This window comes from Papio anubis, chromosome 2 (genome assembly GCF_008728515.1).
Source record: "Papio anubis isolate 15944 chromosome 2, Panubis1.0, whole genome shotgun sequence".
In the NCBI taxonomy this organism is placed as follows: Eukaryota; Metazoa; Chordata; class Mammalia; order Primates; family Cercopithecidae; genus Papio; species Papio anubis.
In genome coordinates this window covers 33,106,434-33,120,038 of record NC_044977.1, presented here as the reverse complement: position 1 = coordinate 33,120,038, position 13,605 = coordinate 33,106,434, and the positions used below count along the sequence as shown (strand labels likewise).

Genomic DNA, 13,605 nt, shown 5'->3' with positions numbered 1-13,605 from the left:
AATAGGAACACTTTTACACTGTTGGTGGGAATGTAAATTAATTCAACCCTTGTTGAAGACAGATTCCTCAAGGATCTAGAACCAGAAATACCATTTGACCCAGCAATGCCATTACTGGGTATATACCCAAAGGAATATAAATCATTCTGCTGTAAAGAGACATGCACATGTATGTTTATTACAGTACTATTTACAATAGCAAAAACATGGAACCAACCCAAGTGCCCATCAATGATAGACTGGATAAAGAAAATGTGGTACATATACACCATGGGATACTATGTAGCCGTAAAAAGGAATGAGATCATGTCCTTTGCAGGGACATGGATGAAGCTGGAAGCCATCATCCTCAGCAAACTAACACAGGAACAGAAAACCAAACATTGTGTATTCTCACTCAAAATGGGAGTTGAATATTGAGAACACATGGGCACAGAGAGGTGAACAACACACACCAGGGCCTGTTGGGGGGTGGGGGTGAGGGGAAGGAACTTAGAGGATAGGTCAATAGGTGCAGCAAACCACCATGGCACACGTTTACCTATGTAACAAACTTGCATGTTCTGCAGATGTATCTTTGGTGTTTTAGAAGAAATAAAGAAAAAAAGAAAAATGATTTATTTAATGGAATTGTTATGGGAAAGCGGTCCTGATCCAGACCCCAAGAGAGGGTTCTTAGACCTTGTGCAAGAAAGAATTTGAGGTGAATCCATAGAGTAAAATGAAAACAAGTTTATTAAGAAAGTAAAGGAATAAAAGAATGACTACTCCATAGGCAGAGTATGGAGCAATAAAAGAATGGCTACTCCATAGGCAGAGCCCAAGCAGTGCTCGGGCTGCTTGGCTAAGAATACTCATAGTTATTGTTGATTACATGCTAAACAAGGAGTGGATTATTCATGAGGTTTCCAGACAGGAAAAGGGTGGGCAATTCCTGGAACTGAGGGTTCCTCCCTTTTTAGGCCATATAAGGTAACTTTCTGATGTGGCCATGGTATTTATAAGCTCTCATGGTGCTGGTGGGAATGTCCTTAACATACTAATGCATTATAATTAGCATATAATGAGTAGTGAGGAAGACCAGAGGTTGCTTTCATCACCATCTTGAATCTGGTGGTTTTTGGCCATTGTATTTACCACATCCTGTTTTATCAGTGGGGTCTTTTGACCTGTATCTTGTGCCAACCACCTATCTCATCCTGTGAGTTAGAATGCCCAGCCTCCTGGGAATGCAGTCCAGTAGGTCTCAGCCTCATTTTACCCAGCTCCTATTCCAGTTGGAGCCACTCTGGACACTGCTGTCTGACACTCTGACACTGCTATCTAATATGCTTTGTGTTTCTCCCCATGCCATAAAATGGAATATGTTTTCAAAGTGTTTTACTCGTGGCAATATGTGATTAAGATTTCTTTACCCTCCCCCTTCATATAACATAATTCATTCTAAAGCTAAAGATGGTGAATGTTTTTGGAATTGTTCCTTTAGGGTATTCTTGGCATTCTTACATCACCATGGGCTGACTCCCTCTCTATTTTTTTACATCATGTTTTTGAAAATGAAATAAATGTGCCCTTATTTATTAGGCTTCCATTTATCCTTCCAGATGGGACTGAGAAGGGATATGCTTATGTGAACTTTAACTACAGCGGTACCTTGCTGGCGTCTGTCGGTAGCAACCCTGACTACACACTGACTATCTGGAACTGGAAAGAGGAACAACCCATACTGAGGACAAAAGCTTTTTCTCAGGAGGTTTTTAAGGTTACTTTCAATCCTGATAATGAAGAGCAGCTTACTACATCAGGATCAGGCCACATCAAGTAGGTCGGGTAACCAATAGAGGTGCTAGTATGTATCACAGGAGTATTTTTCTAAGAGGATCTAAGAGCTGGAGACTTTTTTTTTTTGCTGTTTTGGTTAACATTAGAATTATTTAAAAGTATGTTATTTTAAAAGCTAACTAGTAATGCCCCTTTTCTAATTAGATATGTGGGATTTTGTTTCTGCAAACAGCATAGATAAAATAAGAGCTTTTTTTTTTTTTTGAGATGGAGTTTTGCTCTTGTTGCCCAGGCTAGAGTGCAATGGTGCGATCTCAGCTCACCGCAACATCCACCCGCTGGGTTCAAGCGATTCTCCTGCCTCAGCCTCCTGAGTAGCTGGGACTACAAGCACCCACCACCATGCCTGGCTAATTTTGTATTTTTAGTAGAGTTGGGTTTCTCCATGTTGGTCAGGCTGGTCTTGAACTCCCGACCTCAGGTGATCCACCCACCTCGGCCTCCCAAAGTGCTGGGATGACAGGCATGAGCCACTATGCCCAGCCAAATAAGGACTTTTAACTATAGTCTGCTGCCTTTTTGTAGGCTCCAACTCCTAAAAGAGTTTGTGTAGTGTCTTAATAACTAAAATCGGGATGGTATTTCCAAATTCATATTGAGCTTTCACATCCACTACTGAATTTCTTGTTTGTAGCAACTCAGTCTTCATCTGTAAAATAAGAATTATCACAGTATCATTCCTGACAAGGAACACTCAATACGAAACAGTGGCAGAGCCTACTCTTGATCTTATGTCTTGCTCCAAACTCCATGCTCTTTTCATTGTATCATACCCTTGTCTATTTCCAGGGTGCAATAATCTTGTCTTTCTCTATCTTTGTTCCCCTTTGTCTCATGCATTTGCGTAACAATCTTCTACCACCCCAGAGCTGCCCATAACTTGATTATCAGAGTCTCTTTAAGAGAAAGACATTTTTATCTATCCTAAATTCCTCTTGTCTCAATTTAAATCTGGTCTTTTTATTATTCACTCATTAGAAATATAGACTAATTGAGCAGATTTTTAATTGTAATCTTTGGGGAATTTTCAAATAAACTTCTGCTAGCTATATGTTAAAATTTTCCAATTTCTTATATTTTCTGATTATTTAGTAAAATCTGTATTTTCTATGCCCCATATCTTTGGGGAAAAGGCAGACATTGAACAGTTAATTTCATGTGTGAAGTGCTATGAAGGAACCCAGAGTATATGGAAGCATATCATCAGGGGACCTACCATTCCCTTGGAGAGGATGTTGGCTATCTAGGCTTTTGGCTTTGTATCATTGGCTTGTTGATATTCTCAATTATCTATTTTATATCTACTTGTATATTTCTTCTTTTTCTATGTGGTCTTCATCATCCTGTTCATTTGTTTAGACTATTAATAAGAAAATGTTAGTAATAACATTTATTGATTGCTTTGATATGCTAGGCACTGTTCTAAGAATTTTTCAACAGTTTTATGAGGTAGGTGTTACTAATTTTCTCATTTTATCTCTGAGAAAATGAAGGCACAGGGTGATCTAGAAAAGTGCTCAAAGTCACACAGTTTGTAAATTAGAATTCTTTGGAAAACTTTTATATCTTCTAAAACAATACTGTCTAAGAGAACTTTCTGACAGACTGGGAATGTTCTATGCTGTCTAATACAGTGGCTGCCAGCCACATGTAGTTACTGAGCACTTGAAATTGGCTAGTGTGACTGAAACACTAACATTTTGATTTTTTTAATATTAATTACTTTAAATCTAAATTTAAATAGTCACACACAGCTGGAGGCTACTGTATTAGGTAGCACAGCCCTAAAATATAAGATGCGTGAAGGCAGGAAATTTTATATTTCACCTATTTTGATCATTGCTGAATTCATATTGCCTAGAACCTTGCCTGACAGGTAGTAGATACTTAATAAATCTTAATCAGATAAATAAATGAATGAATGAATGAAATAATATATGCAACTCTGAAATATGCAAATGGGTCATATTAAAATAAAAATCAATAAAATATCTTTGAGGTACATTCAGTCTCTTTCTTGTTTGTAGGTTCTGGGAAATGGCTTTTACATTCACAGGTCTCAAGCTGCAGGGATCACTAGGTCGATTTGGCAAAACAACCACTACTGATATAGAAGGCTACATGGAACTCCCAGATGGGAAGGTGAGTACAGCCACTGTTCTACAATATTAAAATTGTGTTTTTAAGTACATATATGAAAGCACACATATGTGAAAATATATTACATTCTAACAAACTCTGCCAATAACAGCTATTATCATTGTAAATGTAATGAAAATTTAATTTTACTTCTTCAATTATCAATTGTAATTAAAATATTTCCCTGAAATTGTCATAATCCATATGTACCCACCATTTTCTATTTTCTTTTTACTAAATATTATACACACATATAAAGTATGTGAGCATTTTCATATATTAACATAATGACATATTTGTTACTTTTTTTTTTTTTTGAGACAGAGTCTCGCTGTGTTGCCCAAGCTGGAGTACAGTGGGGCGATCTCTGCTCACTGCAAGCTCTGCCTCCCGGATTCACGCCATTCTCCTGCCTCAGCCGCCTGAGTAGCTGGGACTGCAGGTGCCCACCACCATGCCCAGCTAATTTTTTATATTTTTAGTAGAAACGGGGTTTCACCATGTTAGCGAGGATGGTCTCCATCTCCTGACCTCGTGATCCACCCGCCTCGGCCTCCCAAATATTTGTTACTTTAAATTATGTCACAGAGTTGCAGTATTTATATTACTTATTTTTCCCCATTTTGTCTTGCTATCATGATCCAAGAAGACTTATTGGGTCAAAGGTTATATACAGCCTTGTGGCATTTATTTTTTTGTCAGATTATTACTCAGAAAGAGCAACCACTTTATAGAGGCATCTGCAACATTGCAACTGTAATCTGTTAATTTATTCTTTAATATTGTTAGTTGCTTTCCTTTCTTCCTCTTATAAAATTTATAAGCATATTGCCTGAAATAATAGTTAATTAGGATTAGTTCTCTATCAGTATTTTACATAGCTTCCTATTAGAATGAATTATAGATTATTATTTGTGATCATCTCAGTTGTAAGTAAATGCCAGCATACAAATATTACTCTAAGGAACCAAGTGGTCTAGTCATCTACCTGACTGAATATTCTCAATTCAAAAGCATGGTATAGAGGAGGAAGTAAAAAGCCTTGGATGCTGGCTAAAATATATCTAAATCCATGAGATGATCTTAAATCATCCCAGCTTCAAATTCTCAATAGTGTAAGAATTAAGCTAAGATAAAGGTCAATAGAATCCTTGTTAAAAACCTGGTATGAGATATATATTTTTAAAGGGTTGGTAGAATTTGTATAGATATAGGGAAGAAATAAGCCATTTTAAATGATAGAGCAACTAAAGGAAATATTTAGCATTAGAAATAAATATCAGATTTTTAGAGGGCAGATTGGAATAAACCATTTATGTTGGCAAAGAGTGGAGACTTTTGGTTGAGAAGTATGACTGGGTCCTAGTGTACAAGGAGTTTAATAGGTAGAGAACTACTCTACATGGGAAGAGTAGACTTGCAAATGAAAGAAGTAATAAACAAATTTGGCCATAAAATGCCAGGTTGATTAGAAGAAGGGAAATCTGGAATCAAGGAAATGAGCTAGAATGGAAGCTGTTGCTGTCATCTAAAGAGAGATGATCAAGGGCCTAGACTTCTTGGAACAAATGGAAAAGGCAAGCTAGATATGAGTCACATTTCAGAAAGGAATGCCTTATAGGTTTTTGTCATCGTTGCTGGCTTTCATCACTGGACAGAAGAAAATAAGTCTAAACACTCTACCATAAAAGGCTGAGGCTTAAGAACAGAATCAGTAAAGTTGGTAGAGTTGTTAAAAAATAGGTAGACCCAAGAAATAAAAGACTGAACAAAATCATCAGTTTCTCTAGATAAGGGGGAGATGGAAATGCAGACCTCTAGAGCATGGAGGCAAAAATTAGAATAGAGTTTCCCAAAGTAAATTTTTATGGAACATCAGTCTGTACAGAAGCTCCATAAAAATAAGACATTTTAAGTCAAATTCCTTTGTATCTAAAAATTCGTCTTGGTGATTCCCAGCAAATACTTCTCTATTAAAAGTTTCCAGGGGTCCTAGAGAAAATAAAGTTGTTTGACTTTGTTTATCCTAGCATCTGCCTTCTGGGGCTGTGTAGTCAGAATAGGAGGTTCTGAGCCACCTTGCTTGTATTAGAATGCTGACTGGGTAGTTTTGGGCAAGTTACTTAACTGTTTTGTGCTTCAATGTTCTCCTCTGTAAAATGGGGGTAATAATAGTCATGGCTACCATTGGCCCATATGGTTCCTTTGTGGGAGTCAGAAAAAGCTGTTTCTTCTATGAGAATGAGGTACCCAACATGCACAAGTGTACATGGTATCCCTGATAAATGTACCTAGTTCATACGGTTTTTTGCATTAAATAACTTAACATATATAAAGTACTGAACCAGTGCTTGGCACAGAGTCAATACTCAATAAATATTGCTTTATTTTGTAACGCTTGTTTAATATCTTAACAACTAATGTTTGGTGGCATGCACTTGGGAAAATGCCAGATTAAACAGATTAATTTGAGAAAAGTTTTAGGTGGTTAGCCTTGTTTGAAATTGGATACTATTATGCTATAATCTACTTAATTCAGTACTGGCCTTACAGGTTATCTAATATCTAAAATTTGACAGTATTACATTTAAAAAGTAGACGCTCATCTAATTCCACTCCTGTCTTTTGTCCTAAGAGATGTAACAAGAAGTCTATTGTATACACACAGGAACAATTACCAACAACATACAGCCTAATCACAAAGATGTAAAACTGATAATAATCCTGGAAGGAAATACATCAAAATGTTAGTAGTAGTTGTGTCTGGGGTAGTAGGTCTTCATTTCTGTATTTTTTAATTTTTCCATTTAAAAATTTTATAATCATTAAAAATAACCTTAAAAATAATTTTCACCTACTATTTGAGGCATAAATACATACACTTACCTGTTTTGATGCACATTTCTTTTTTCCACATATCTGCCAGGTGCTCTCAGGGTCAGAATGGGGCAACATGCTGCTTTGGGAAGGTGGTCTGATCAAAGTGGAGCTCTGTCGAGGTACAAGCAAGTCATGTCACAATGGTCCCATTAACCAGATAATGCTGGATGAGGGTGAAGTTATCACGGTTGGGTCAGATGGATGTGTTAGGGTAAGTTTTCTTGATGCTTGGACGGTAGCACCCACATTTAAGACTTCTAGATCACTCAAAGGGTTTTATTTCTCATAAAGGTTATTTTGTGAAGGAGATCAGTAGTCATTTACTCTCCAGCCCAACTCACTTTAAATAATGCTTCTCTTGTGGTAAATATTTGCATTCTTGTCAAAATTAATTTACTGCATTTTACCACTGAAACTTTGAGAGGGCCTCTTGTTATTTTGATTCTGTTGAAATAATAACTTCAGAAGATGAAAACTCATGTTAGCACAAGATGAACAGTAGACCCACATATCCTTCCAAAAGGCTCCATATGAATGGGCCATTTTGTAGGAACAAAGGTGCTGAACATTTGTTAGTTATTTTTCACTGAGGTTACCAAATAGAAATACACCCAGAGGTGAACTGATGGAGTTTGCCTATGAATGCTACATTCTTCTTGCCCGTATGCTAGGGACCTCACTTGCTTTCTCTTGTGGACACTCTTTTGCCCAAGCCTGGGCTAAGCTGGAACATTGCTCTAGCATCTAAGTCCCCTTGATTGCTGTTGTCACACTTCTCCCGCCCACTCTGTGTAGCACTTTCTGTTCGTGAGTATGTTGACCCGCTGTGGCTGGTCAACCTGTAGCCTTGGGATTTGCCTTGTAGTCCTCTTGGTCGATATTTTCAGTGGGGCCTTTCATAAGAAAGTGGTAGTGTTCTATTGACATTCTTTAAGAAGTGTTATCAAAAGTGAGATTGTATTTTTTTTTAAGAGTCTGGTCACTCTGTTGCTACCGATTGAGCTTACTGTGTTTAGTATTGTTTAACCCATATCTCCTCAGTGGGTCTTCTTACCACTGGCTTTTTGAGCCCCAGTGTATGTTTTTACTTTTACAATATTAAATTTAATCTTGTTAGATTTCACACATTGCTCTGAGAATCTTTTGTGTCTTTTATTTTGTCATATGATATATTTGCTGTCTTTCTAAGACATACATTACCCGAAAAGTTCAAATAACAAGTAGGAGAAAACTTCAGGAGAAAAGAAGTTAAATATTTCCTATAGGATCCCTTCATGGACACCAGTAATTCCTAAGCTTGCTTCTCTTTTCAGAGTCTGTGCTTATCTTTTCAGTCCTTCACACAGTAAATCTCTACCTCTTACCGTTAGAGAAAACCTAGCCCAACTCCCAGGGGTTAGTCTGATCCTAGTCTGATTCTTAACCCTAACCCTGACCTTCAGATATTTCTCTTCCCCCAACCAGGCTAATCTATGGGACAGTCTCCCCAGAGTTCCTTTCTCAAAGACTCAGTTATTCAGTCTAGGATCACATGGCAGGGTATGTCGCCAGAACTGTCCAGAATGAACTTTGGCCCCTCACAGGGGAGGTTCTGCTGAGCCTCCTTGCCACCCTGAGGTAAAACTGTGCTCCCTCACTCTTCTTGTAGTATTCTGGACTCCTCTCCCAATGAGCAACAATCTATACTTTACTGTCTCACTGTGAGATAGTAACATTTACTGTCTTACTTACTATGAAACATGTTTGGTGGTATGCACTTGGGGAAATGCCAGATTTTCCCAATGAGATAATAAAGTGTGAAATATTAATATTCAGGAAGAGAAACATTTTCTAATGGAGACTTTATCTACATCTATATTGTTTGCTTCTAATGAGATAGTGCTTGAGTCATTAAGCAAGAAGCTGTATTTCCCCCTTCCAGGGGTCTACTAGTGTGTAGAAAACAGGGTTCATTATGATGTCTTGCTGAACAACTGAACCACATACTCCTATGGCCACTTTATGTAAAAAGAGATCTAATAGAAACCTTGAAATAAAATTTGTTTTGGACAAATTAAAATTCTTATGCAAGGCTGTACATTCTCACTAATCTTTATAAATGTAAAGGGAACTGTAATAACTTACCATACCTTAGTTCAGAGTAACAGTCCAGGGTTCAGGTTTTGGTGTTCTTATCACACCTGTTCATTGTTACTTTTCATGAAAGAACAAGAAATGACTTTTGAAAAAAAAGTCAGGGTTTTTCTGGCTTAGAAAATCAATGTTCAGAAACTACTGATTGATTAAAATATTTTCTTTATATTTTACAAGATATGGGATTTTGAGACAATAGACACTGCTGATATAATAGATGAGACTGGATTGTTGGAAATTGAGCCTATTAATGAACTTCAAGTAGACAAGAATGTGAATCTCTTCTCTATGATAAAAATGAGTGAAACTGGAAATAACTTTTGGTTGGCTCAGGTGTGTTGCATTCTTCTCTTTTGGCTCTTTAACATTACAGGGACAAAAAAATTAAAATAATAGTATGATTGATTTGCCTACAAGTCCATTTGACTGTAAGTGTTATGAGATTGCTTATTGTGTGGCTGCATTCTAAAATATAGAGTTGTTTTTATTAAATTTCAATTATACTTTAAAATATATGTGAGCTTTTGGTATTATTGCTTGTCCTTACTTTATTAAATCATAGGAAAAACATTTTAAAAATTTGATGAAAGTTTAAAATGATAAAACAAAATACTATTTAATTTTTTTTAGGATGCCAATGGAGCCATATGGAAGCTTGACCTTAGTTTTTCAAATATTGTAAGTTGCCTATTATTCTTATTTTCCCCAAACTTTCATAGTAAAAACTTTTCTTATTTGTCTTTAAAGTATTCTTTATCTTTCTCCATATTTGATCATGGTTCTCATAAAAATCTTGTCCAACATGTGCTACTCTTGAGAATTCTCTCTCATTACGATTTTACATAAAAAAGTATCTATCTCATAGCATAATTTACCAGAAAAGTGGCAGTGACAACACCTAACATTATTAAGTGCTTTATAGTTTTTATAAATATATGGAATTTTCATTTATTTTATCTCATGTGATCCTCATCGCTACCCTATTTAGTAGGCAAGCAACTGTTATCTCATTTTACAGATGAAGAAATGGAAACTGGCATTTGAAGTGACTTGCACAAAATCACACAGCCATTAAGGGCAAAGCCCAGGAGTCTATCTGGTTCTCCTAAATCTGAACTCGTGTTCTTTCTAACTTTTTGGGCTTTTTCATATTTCTATGTAAATAAAATCACACATGTGTTATATTTTTCCCTTTGCATTTTTTAAAACTTGATCTTAATTCTATGTCACCTTGTCTTTGAAATCTAGTAAGTGTCTGTCTATTCTCAGACCCAGGACCCAGAATGCCTCTTTTCCTTCCATTCCGGAGCTGTTGAAGCCGTGGCTGTTTCTCCTCTCACTTATCTCATGGCCACAACTGCCTTGGACTGTAAGTAGGAACCCTTAATAAAAATATATCTGGCCTTGTTTTGTTTTATTTGCAATACAATTTTTATATGTGTTTGACTTAAGAGCATTTGAGGATTTTCTCAAAAGGGGAGCCTCTTGAATGCAAGTGAGGTGAGTTGCAGAGACGAGAGGGCACAAAACGCAGCAGCCATGGTTATTGTGAGAGATTAAAATAAGGGCACAATCTGTAAATTGTTCATGAAAATGCTGCTCATTTTGATATTGTCCGCATTTGTCTTTTTCTATTCTTTCCATCTCCTTTCTTCCTTCTTAACTTATGGCAAATCCATATGGACTATGCAAGGTGAAATTGACCCACCAGTCAATCATCTGTTTTATTCTTTATTATTCATGTTTATGAATTACCTGTTTGAGGTTGTACATGAAATTTTTTACAAAAGAAAGTTATTGACTGATTTAGTTAAGAAATTTCTTGTTATAGTATTCAATATGTAAAAAGTAAGCAAAGACTTAAAAAATTATGTATATAATTTTTTTCTTTTAAAACTGTCTTTCCATAGGCTCTGTTCGAATCTATGATTTTGCTAGCAAAACTCTTTTGACTCAGATGAAATTCAAACAAGGAGGTACTGCCCTTGTTTGGGTACCCCGAATGGTAAGTTTGTTGTTATAATGAATTACCAGAATCTGTTGGTAAATATGGTATATCAATGCTATTTCTTGGAAATATAGATATTTGCTGACTCAAAATTTTAAGGAATAATAAAAGTTTTAAGTTAGTTTATTTTAGTCAGAATGTAATAGAAATCTTTACTATGATTGTTGTTATGGGTTTGGTCTTGTTTTTAGTGAAATTTCTGTTTTTATGCCACCTGTAGATTCGTAATAGTTTCATGTTGCAAAGCAGTTTCCCAACAGAACTTTGTGTCTCTAGCCTCGACCCATCTGACTTTGATTTCATTCATCCTATTAATATTTACAGAGTGCCAACAATGTGCCAGGTCTTGTTTTAGATTCTGGGAATATAACAGTGAATAAAAAGACAAAAAACACTTGCCCCTCATGGACCTTATGCTTTAGTGGGAGGGAGGCAGAGACAGATAGTAGTCAAAATAAGTAAGTTAAGTACATTTTATGTTAGATAATTACAAGAACTATAGAAACAAATTAAGCTGGGATAGGGAGTTGTTCCATTTATCAATTACTGTGTAATATACTATCTCAAAATGCAGTGGCATAAGATAATCATTTTATTTTGTTCATGTAGTCTTTGTGTTGAGATTCGGGTGACAGCAGGGATGGATTGTCTCTGCTTCAGGGTGTCTGGGAACTCAGCTGGGAAGACATGAATGGCTGGGCCTGGAATAGCCCAAAGGTTTCTTGATCACAAGGCTGTCACCTGGGTTGGACGACTTGAAGGCTAGGCTATGCTGGGACTGCCAATAGGAGTGTTTATACATAATACCCTCTCCATGTGGCTTAGGCTTCATCAGAACATGGCAGCCTCAGGACAGTCACACACTTTTTACATGGTAGCTCAGGGCTCCAAGATCTAGTGTTCCAACAGTAAAGGTAGAAGCCGATGATCTTTTATGGCCCATTCCCCAGAAGTTAAAATATCACTTCTACTATACTTGATTGGGTGAAGCAGTCACACAGTCACAAGCCCCATACAGAATCAAGAGGAGGGGACTTAAACCCCATCTCTCCATGGCAGGCACATCAAAGATTTGCAGCCATATTTTTAAAATGCCATGGAATTATTTGGGGAAATATTTAATCTTTATTATTTTGGGTTGAAATTAAAGAGAAAATATTCCAGGCTAAAAGTAAATGTGGATATAACTGGAATGAGGGGGAATTTCATGATGGGATCAAGACCAGAAGGAGAACTTAGTCCAGGGAACAGAGCCAGCTTTGTGATGAGGCTAGAGCAAGTAGAAATGACAGAGCGTTTGGATTGGCAGACCTAGCTCACTCACTATCCTAATCTAGTTACACTCTTAACTGAAGTCTTAAAACTACAATCCAGGTAATTGAATTGTTTTTTCAGATGGTTGTGTAATGTTCACAGCATGTTTCCTTTTTTAGGCTTATATCCGAGTAATGATCATATGGATTTTAAGCTACAATTAAAATGTCCCTTCTCCATACCCCTTTACCTTTCTGGAAGGCTACACATCAGTCTTTATGACCCAGCTCAGGTCAGACATCATCTCTGCATAGCCCTCCATGAATCTACCTTCAAGTAGAGTTAGGGCCTCCTTCCTCTGTGATTTTTTTCCCCTTAGTGCTTGTGTGTATATCTCTTACAGCATTTATCACAGCATACTAGGATTATGTGCTTTATTGTCTTTCCCACTAGACTTTTTTCATGGTGACAACCATGCCTTATTCTTTGCATCTCCTCTGCCTCTATAGTTACTGGTACATTTAGATACTTTGTAAATTTTTATTGGATAAACAACATTCAACTGGAGTTGAATGGTGTACAACTTTTTTATTCCCCAAATTCTCATAACTGATTGTCATTGAGCTCTACAGGATGCCCAGGCTCTTCCAAGACAGCAGATTTGGTACATTCAGACATTGGTAGATTTATATCTCCAGCTGAGACTTTATGAAGACTCTTCTTAATGTGACGTGGAACCCATTTTATCATCTACTGCTTGCCTGTCTTCCTCTCCAGCCTCCCGGGGAAATGTTCTCTTACTCTAGTCATACTATAACTTTTTCTTGAATTCTGTTATTTCCTGCCACAGGACTTCTGCAGAAGTTATATTCTCTCTTAGGAGTGCTTGTCCCACCTTCCTGTACCTAGCTAATTCCTGAGCATCCTTTTGTTATCAGCTCCACCATCTCTTTCTTAGGGAAGCCATAAGTTGAGGTCAGCCTTCTTTGTTATATGCTCTCAGAGAATGCATTTTTTTCTTTTAGCACTTATTTCAGTTCATAATTTCACACTCATTTATGTGATGATTAATGTGTCCAACCTTTCACTAGACCAAAACTCTGTGAAACCAAGCACTGAGTCTGTTTATGTTCACCACTGAGTGGCTGATGATAGGTGCTTAGCATGTGGTAGGCAGACACACTGCTGTTTGTTCATTCAATGTTTGAATTAACATTATTTATCCTTCCTGTGGTCATTGATTATAAAGAGATATGCTAGAATGGATAGTGGTTACCAGAAAGTGGTATAAAGGATTGCCAATGGGCAGCCAATATTAAATTACCTAAGTCTAAATAAAATATCTGTTA

General features: G+C 36.8%; 1 protein-coding gene and 1 long non-coding RNA gene across 6 annotated transcripts in view; one reads left to right on the top strand and one right to left on the bottom strand.

The window, feature by feature from the left end:
• The window catches only part of LOC103881837, a 29,580-nt gene extending 22,633 nt beyond the window's left edge, over nt 1-6,947 (bottom strand). Inside the window, exon 1 of the long non-coding RNA XR_643391.3 lies at nt 6,868-6,947. This is a non-coding gene — a long non-coding RNA (uncharacterized LOC103881837). The remainder of the gene's footprint in view (nt 1-6,867) is intronic.
• CFAP44 (cilia and flagella associated protein 44) overlaps nt 1-13,605 on the top strand; it is a 148,147-nt gene that overhangs the window by 32,886 nt on the left and 101,656 nt on the right. For all 5 annotated transcript variants that reach the window (XM_009199989.4, XM_003893935.5, XM_017955139.2 and 2 more), the window contains 7 exons: nt 1,605-1,821; nt 3,870-3,984; nt 6,908-7,072; nt 9,172-9,327; nt 9,625-9,672; nt 10,264-10,363; nt 10,905-10,999. In XM_009199989.4, the coding sequence (XP_009198253.2) occupies nt 1,605-1,821; nt 3,870-3,984; nt 6,908-7,072; nt 9,172-9,327; nt 9,625-9,672; nt 10,264-10,363; nt 10,905-10,999 (896 nt within the window). The remainder of the gene's footprint in view (nt 1-1,604; nt 1,822-3,869; nt 3,985-6,907; nt 7,073-9,171; nt 9,328-9,624; nt 9,673-10,263; nt 10,364-10,904; nt 11,000-13,605) is intronic.